General features: G+C 33.3%; 2 protein-coding genes across 4 annotated transcripts in view; one reads left to right on the top strand and one right to left on the bottom strand.

Annotated features, from left to right (window-relative positions):
• The window catches only part of LOC106762896, an 8,647-nt gene extending 4,259 nt beyond the window's left edge, over positions 1-4,388 (top strand). For both annotated transcript variants that reach the window (XM_014647013.2, XM_014647011.2), the window contains exons 5-12: positions 424-484; positions 585-683; positions 1,666-1,760; positions 2,105-2,218; positions 2,332-2,399; positions 2,824-2,934; positions 3,297-3,528; positions 4,147-4,388. In XM_014647013.2, coding sequence (XP_014502499.1) covers positions 424-484; positions 585-683; positions 1,666-1,760; positions 2,105-2,218; positions 2,332-2,399; positions 2,824-2,934; positions 3,297-3,528; positions 4,147-4,257 — 891 coding nt within the window. In that variant the 3' untranslated portion in view covers positions 4,258-4,388. The remainder of the gene's footprint in view (positions 1-423; positions 485-584; positions 684-1,665; positions 1,761-2,104; positions 2,219-2,331; positions 2,400-2,823; positions 2,935-3,296; positions 3,529-4,146) is intronic.
• Positions 4,389-5,282: 894 nt separating this feature from the next.
• LOC106762911 lies at positions 5,283-8,015 on the bottom strand. Of its 2 annotated transcripts, XM_022784425.1 has the most exons (6): positions 7,873-8,015; positions 7,808-7,835; positions 7,280-7,540; positions 6,442-6,926; positions 6,100-6,331; positions 5,283-5,993 (listed from the first exon to the last, which is right to left on the bottom strand). In XM_022784425.1, the coding sequence occupies exons 3-6, from the start codon at positions 7,533-7,535 to the stop codon at positions 5,521-5,523; spliced, it is 1,446 nt and encodes a 481-aa protein (XP_022640146.1). In that variant the 5' UTR covers positions 7,536-7,540; positions 7,808-7,835; positions 7,873-8,015; the 3' UTR covers positions 5,283-5,520. The 2 variants fall into 2 exon arrangements, with proteins under 2 accessions (XP_022640146.1, XP_022640148.1); XM_022784427.1 differs by lacking the exons at positions 7,808-7,835; positions 7,873-8,015 and having other exon boundaries at positions 6,442-6,939; positions 7,280-7,431.
• Between the last annotated feature and the right edge of the window lie 150 nt (positions 8,016-8,165).

Genomic DNA, 8,165 nt, shown 5'->3' with positions numbered 1-8,165 from the left:
GAGGAGGAGAAGTATTACCTTTTTCGTGTGTGTTTTACATTGATAATTGCTTTTGTTGCTTCTTTCTTATTGCTGGTGAAGTCTTTGTTGAGGTTTTGCTCTCTTTTGTTTGTATATTCTTGGTTTCTGTTGTATTCTTTTACCTAGTGAGTTATGTATGTTTTATTTGTTACTTGTTATGTTTGAGGACTTTAATGGAAGAAACTTTTATAGTCCCTTTTATGATTGCTTTGCCTATTGCAGAAATTTGTTGAAGTACTTAAGCTAATAAAATGATTTGATGAGATGAAAGTCTTTTATTTATCTACATACTTTTTATTAACCATATTGTATGTTTAAATTTGAAATTAAGGTATGAAATTTATATATGCTTTAGTTATTGATGTTATACCTATCTTTAAGAGTATACATTATTATGTTCAGGTTCGAGGTGGCCAGCTATGGGGAACTGATGTTTACACTTATGACTCGGATCTTGTTGCTGGTATGTGTTATTGTGAAAGGCTTGCAACGAGCTTTTGATTGCAAGTGAAGGGATTTGACATGTTTGAAATCGGTACTGATTTTAAATTTTTGTTGCATAGTTCTAATGCATACAGGTTATTGTCGCCCAACTGCTTCTCCACCTCCAGTGGCTGTACAAGAGTTGCGCACAACCATTCGAGTGCTACCTCCACAAGATTGTATGTCCTTATAGATCAGAAAGATGCACTCTTCATTATCTAACAGTACCTGGGTGTTTATGTGTTAAATAACATTGAATTCTATCTAGGTGATCTTGAAGTAATAACGGGGAATAAGTTTACAATAAGATGTCCTACGTTATGTATATCTATACCTATATACAAAGGAGATTCTCCTTTTTTGTGTCCACTTTTTTTTTTTTTTTTTTTCACTTTTATCCTTGAAGTTATCGTTTTATTTAACTTTAACTATTTTTAAATTTAACAGTTTTTTTAAAATTTAACTATTTTTTTAAATTAAATAAATAAAATCATCTACAAAATAAATAAAAACTATCTATAATTAAATTATAAAAATTATTTATATTTATTTTTATAATTATAATTTCATTATTTTTTATTATCACAAAAAAGTAAACACATGCACTACGTAGTGCATGTGTTTTCACTAGTGATAAATAATCAAAATATTGGTTGATCTTGGGTTTGCCATTGAGTAGTTTTGAAAGGTTTAGTAGTTTTCTTTTCAGAATATATAAATATTAAATTCAGGTTTTTGTGCTGATTCTAAGATCGATTGAGCATTATGCAACTATTTAAAGCACTTGATTTGGTTTAAATTTGTGAATCTGTAAGTGCAAATTGAGTTTCCATTGTGGTTCTAAATCTTAAAAGGTGACATGTGTATCAGCGAAAGAATTAAAGAGAAAGAATTAGAATAGAAACCATTTTACTATTGATGTTTAAGACTTGAAACTCTGAATTTACCTTGGTACAAATACCAATCAGTGGCTTATCTGCTTACTGCTTCAAGCACTACTTCAGACTGTATAATTGTGTGTGCATCACACATACACATACAATCTTCATTACTGTGGGTAACTGGGGTAGTTTTGTTGGTTTATCAACTTTGCAGTTACTTATATTCATTTTTTCCATTCAAGCAGTTCAAATAATTTAGATGTTTTGTGTATAACATCAGGCTATATTTCTACCCTGAGAAACAATGTTCGATCCCGTGCTTGGGGTGCTGCAATTGGTTGTAGTTATAAAATTGAGCGGTGCTGCATTGTGAAGGTAATAAGGAAAGTCGTACAAACTGTAAAATTCTTCTTTCCTCGTCCTTTCAAACATTTTCCCCGGAAGTCTTATATTCTCTTCATTGAAACAGCATCTACTATATATGTTTTTCATATAATTTAGTTCACTATTTTCCATTTCAAACATAATGGCCTTTTCTTTCAAATATAATATGTTCTTCTAATGAGGATATTATGTATGGGATGTAAAGGGGTGCTTGTGCTTTGAGTCTGCACTTTGCATCTCATTGTTACCTGCTTTATACAAGCATGTTCATTCTCAATTAGACTGTGTAAGTGCATGAATATTTAAATTCTTTGCTTTTATTCTTTTCTCTTCAGAAAGGAGGTGGAACTATTGATCTTGAACCCTGCCTTACGCATACCTCAACCATTGAACCTACCCTTGCACCAGTAGCCGTTGAACGGACAATGACTACTAGGGCTGCAGCTTCGGTTTGTCCAGTATCTCTATCTTTTAATTTACAAACCTTTTCATATTGACTGTTGAATTAATAGTTATTTCATATTCTATTCTCATCTTATTTGGCATGGACTTTGTTCTTCAGAATGCTTTGCGGCAACAAAGATTTGTACGTGAAGTTACAATACAGTACAACCTTTGCAATGAACCTTGGTATGCTAGTATTAGTTGGCGATTTACAGTCCAATATAATAGATTTATGTTTTATGTTGGACAACATCTATCGAATCCTAGTATGTGGTATTTTTGTAATATATATCTTATCTTCAAACATTACGTTGGAGCTTGGTTTGGTAAAACTTTCCCTGTTTGGGTTTTTGTTTCCACACATTACTAAAACGCTACTGTATTTCTTTTGGTTGTCTCATGTACAAAGAAAGATTTGAAAATGGGATACAAAAAGACACCAAGGTAGTTTTTTTTTTTTGTGGTAATTTGAGAAAATGGGAAATGAGAATATATTTTTTCAAAACAAACAGGTCCAAATGTTTCTTATTCTTTCTCTTTTAGATTCGAATGCAGTTCTACTTTGCATTTTATCTTGTCTTTAGTATGTATTAATTATAATATTTATCAGGATAAAATATAGTATAAGCATTGTTGCTGACAAGGGTCTAAAAAAGCCACTCTATACCTCTGCTCGTTTAAAGAAGGGAGAAGTTCTGTATCTGGAAACACACTCCTGCAGGTATTTTTTACATTGAAGTTATTGACAAGAATGTGTGATCTTTGTGTTATGGGCTTCACGTTTGATGTCCCTTTAGGAACCATATGCCATGAGTTATTGCAATGTTCTTATCAATGTGAAACAATATTGGACTGTGTTTGTGTCACTCTCTTTTTCATTATTGCTTAATATATCTATTTGAGCAATTTTTCACTGTTACTAGTGTTATTTTATTCTATTCCTTTTCCAATAAAATATTCCGTTTAATTTATCAAACTCTAAGGATTCACTATGATCACGGAAGTTGGTTTCCATGTTTGTCTTCAAATCTAACGGCTCTTGAAGTCATGAAACTGTAATTAAATGAGTCTTAATCTTTGTAGATACGAGCTCTGTTTTATTGGAGAAAAGATGGTGAAAGCTATACCAGCAACTCAGATGCATGACCCAGATACAGAGAAGTCTCAGAATCACCATCACCATCCAACAAATGGTGACAAAGCTGATTCTGATCATGTAATGGTTGATGTGTTTCGATGGTCTCGATGTAAGAATCCTCTGCCCCAGAAAGTGATGCGGTTGATTGGCATCCCTCTGCCTCTTGAACATGTGGAGGTTTGTTCGAATCAATCTTTCATCTCTCTTCCATGAGCATGTGAATATTGTCGACAATTTTTTTTCTCCCCAGTTACTAGTACCTTATAGTATTACTATTGAATGGCTTCATTTGCCTGGTAGTCTAGGGGTGAGAGGTTGGTAAGTTGGGGTGTGCTATAAAGTAGAGGGAAAATCATATAGTAAGTCTTGGGAGCAATCAAACAAAAACCAACAGAACCATTAACTTTTGCCATTGGCCTTTGGCTGTCAGCCTTTGTAATTATACCAACTACTACATTCTCTATTCTTCGTACATCCCAAGGCCTTATTTTTAAACCATAATTGGTTTACTTCAACATATGCTCAATCGCTCTATTTGTTACACATATAATAATGTTATTGTAATTAATTGCAGAATGCAAATGTACTATGTTTCATGGATTTGGTTTGGTCCTCCATTTTTTGCTCTTTTCTATTTTTCTTGTGATGTCAAATAATAGATATATTTTAAAGTGTCAGCCTAATTGAGATGTCAAAAGAAATATTAATACTTAGCATGAGCTTTTATTTTATAAAATAATAATGAAAAAGAAAAAAACTATACTAAAAATCCTAATTCTGCATTTTCTGATGCAGGTGCTTGAGGAAAGCCTGGACTGGGAAGATGTACAGTGGTCTCAAACTGGTGTTTGGATTGGAAAAAAGGAATATACTCTTGCTCGGGTGCATTTCTTGTCAATGAATTAGTTCATTGTCATGTTTTGTTTCAAACGGGGGATGGGGTGCTGCCATGATCTAATGCATGTAACTTTTAACCTTTTCTCATGTAACTTAAAATAGTTTTGTATTTTTCAATAAAAATGTTTAATTTTTCTTAATTAGGGTCGACTCTAGGAGCCTTTGTTTCCCATTGTTGTGAATGTTATCTTGAAATTTAAGGCTGAAATATCCATCCGTTGCAGAATTTGTATCCATATTCTCCATAACTATTTTTAAAAAATAAAAAATAAATGATTTATTTTTAGTTAAAATTAGTATATATATGAATTAGTTTGTAAAGGCTATTTTATAACCCGTTTGCTGACGATTTTTATGGAAAAATGACAACTGGGAAAATATATAACAGTTTTTTTTTTATTTATTTATTGTTGCTTCCACCTTATAATTTCAATAGTGATATGAGATTATATGAAATAAAGAAAATTTTCATTTCACTTAATAATAGTACATACTGCAAATGTCATACAAAATTTTATATTAATAAAAATACTTAATGCTTAATTTAAAATGTTAAATATAAATTATTCCATCACTTTATTATTATAGTTCAATTTTAACAAAATTCAATATAAATAATTATGACTTAACAATAAAATTAATAAAATTGACTTTCTTTTATATAATTGTTTATAGTATTCGGTAAAAGTTATATTGATATAATATATCTCTATATATACTTAAAATAGAATTCACATCTTGAATCATGATATTTTTGTTTAATTATTTTCATTCAAACTAAATATTCATTCAAATAAGCAAGAACTATTTTCACAGGTAAAGATATCATAAAATTAGCTTATATTAGTTTGTTGGTTTGATAACGTAAAAGCATAATGAAAATTAACTTTAATGTAAATGGGAAAAAAATAATATCGAATATGATTATATTATATTTCACCAAAACAAAGTTTTCCAATAGTAGTTGTACCTGTTATTGCAAACTAGGAATGCATTACGGTGTTATAACATATACCTCCATAGAAATATTCTCATCTAAACAATGCAACCTTCATAATTCCATTTCAATAAAACTATTATTCGACAAAGATATACACAGCCTATACAAAATTTCAAGTTACTCACCAAATACTGAGCATTGACCATAACATCAAATTAAATCACATTAAGGTGGTCTCAGTTCCATGCGGATGGAAGAAGATCAAAGTCATATTGCTGCCTTTGCAACAAAACCAGAGTCACCAAGCTATGACACCTTCCAAACAACATGATTCACCACTCATCCCATTTAGTCAAGAAGTCATCCCACATAGATGCAGCAATTGAATCACGCAATGAAAGTGCAACTTGTCCTTCTATTGAAGAAAGCATCGGCACATCAGGAAGTTCATCAATATCTGACATTTCCTCCACCGGAGACCCCCCAACACCATTGAATATCCAGTCATTTCTTTCTTCATGGCGGATGAAATTGTGAAGAACACATGCGGCGATGACGATGTCACGCTGAATCTGAAAGGAATACTGAGGAGCAAGTTTAAGGATTGGGAATCTAGTTTTCAACACATCAAATGACCTCAGGATAGCACTTCTCATAAAACAATGCCTGTGATTGAACAACTCTTTTGCATTTCTTGGCAATTGATTAGCACCTCTAAACTCATAATGCTGGTATCGAACCCCTAGGAAAGGAGCAATAAACCCTTCCGTATTTAAATATCCCTTGTCAACAAGGTAATACTTTCCTATGAAATAAATCCGAAGAAAACAAGTATATTAAGTTACTATTAGTACAATGTTTAATATGGAAAGATAATGAACCAAAATCTTGAGATATACTAACAAACAAACCTTGGGGTATTTGAGGGAAATTCTGATCTGGGTCATCAAGGACTGCCCTTAACACTCGTGAATCAGTGACAGAGCCTTCCCAACCAGGATAAATGAATATAAACTGCAGGTCAAATGTGCAAGCTGCCAACACATTTTGAGACAGGATACCTTTCTTATTACGGAATCTAGATTGATCTTTGGCTGGAACATGTGCAGGAATGTTCATACCATCAATTACTCCTATACAATCCTGAAATAAGAGGTGGAAGGGAGAGGTTAGATAAATTTGCACAAGCGGTATACACTAGTGAGTTGAATTACAGAGTATTTAAGGAGAAGAAACTCAAAAATCATTGTAACCTTGAAATATGGATAAAATCTAGCATTATTGTGAATTTCTGGAGGCGTTGTGAGCTGAGGAGGTTGCAAAACTTCACGTGACAATGACTTAATAGCCTTCAAGACATTATTAAAATGCCGGCTAATGGTTTCACCAGAGTGTTGAAAGCGTTCTTGAATCACCCTATTGCGTTCATTTTGACCAACGATGTTTAAAAATATTGCTAACTGTTCCTCTATCATCACACCAGAAGTATCACGCAACAGGGCTCTTTGACGGAGAATATCACACAACTTATGGAATACATGCTTGTCCATTCGCAACATTTCCTGACAGAAGTCATCATGCCCATTGAGCACTTCTGTCATAAATTCGCATCTCCTAGGTGATAAACCACGTGAAGGTTGTTTGGTCAGACAGCTATAGTAATAGAATCCAGCCGCAGCAGCAACTAGTTCCATCTCATCCAATTCTAGGTCAATGTCATCCATGCTGATTGGTGTATCTGTAAAGATAAACTTCAAGAGTACGAATAGTAAAGATAATATCTCTCTGATATATCTAGTTCAAAATTCCAAACTCAAACTCGGTAATATAGGCATTAATCACAAATTCAAAGAAGTAAAAGCACTAACTAACATCACCCCTAGCAGCCTATTTAACTATACAAAAGTATAGGGCAGTTTTTAACAATAAAATATGGGAAATTTTCTCAAACAATTCAACTAGAGGAAACACCACATTTGCCCTGCAACCATGGCAATCGTTTTTCGTCCTTAAGAGAGATGAAAACTTCCCGGGCATTGGGGTGGTCCTCAAACAAATCCAAAGCAAGAAAGTAAATCCCCTCATCAACACCTTGCATCTCATCCAACACTTTGATGCACTTGTTTATAGAGAATCTTTCCTCATTCTTCGCGATTGCACTTGCCCTCATCTTTGAAGCAGCCACTATCTCCAGCATAGCATCCACTATGGCAGCTCCAGTAGCTTTCCGGCCCCTCTTCCGGCCACCACAAGAATTCAATGCCATGCCAGCCTGACGCTTGTGTCCATCCAATAAGTTTACATCATCTCCAGAGCCAGAAGAACCATCATCATCCACATAAGTCATTTCCACTGCAAACATCATCAACCAATGTGCATGCAAATCATGTCTCAAATTCTCGATGCCAATTGCAAACCACCATAATCTAACAATTAACATAATACAGCATTGCAACCAAGAAACAAAGTATAACTTTAAAACTCCAACCAAAAGGGAAATTCCCAAAGCACGGACAATTGAGTCCCAGAAACATAAAAATATCAAATTATCAACAATAAACAAAAATTCAAAAACCCCAATGGAAGTAAGAATTCTACAATAAAGAAAAATCCCCGCACCTTGTCCCGTAGTCTTTCAATTTCTTAAGTGGCGGGCAGGAAAGCGCGGAGAAATCCCTGTCTATGTGAGAGAAGAGGTGAACGGAAATCCGAAATCGTGAAACCCTAACTTTATGGTGTATGTGAGAAATTCTGAAAGAAGAGAACAGTGGCAAATTTCACGACCTTCTCAGTTTCAAACGCGGCGTTTTACTTGTTTGTAGTCACCAGTTACTCCTTACTACTGTACTATAGCTATTACAATTTTGTTTTTTCAAAAATCAAATTATACATATTTATCATTGTATTACTAATTAAATAACTTTCTTAATATGTGATAAAAAATAATAATCTAAATTTAGTAAAGGTTACTATAATT

Source organism: Vigna radiata, chromosome 1 (genome assembly GCF_000741045.1).
Source record: "Vigna radiata var. radiata cultivar VC1973A chromosome 1, Vradiata_ver6, whole genome shotgun sequence".
NCBI classification, from domain to species: domain Eukaryota; kingdom Viridiplantae; phylum Streptophyta; class Magnoliopsida; order Fabales; family Fabaceae; genus Vigna; species Vigna radiata.
This window is presented reverse-complemented; position numbering and strand designations above follow the sequence as displayed.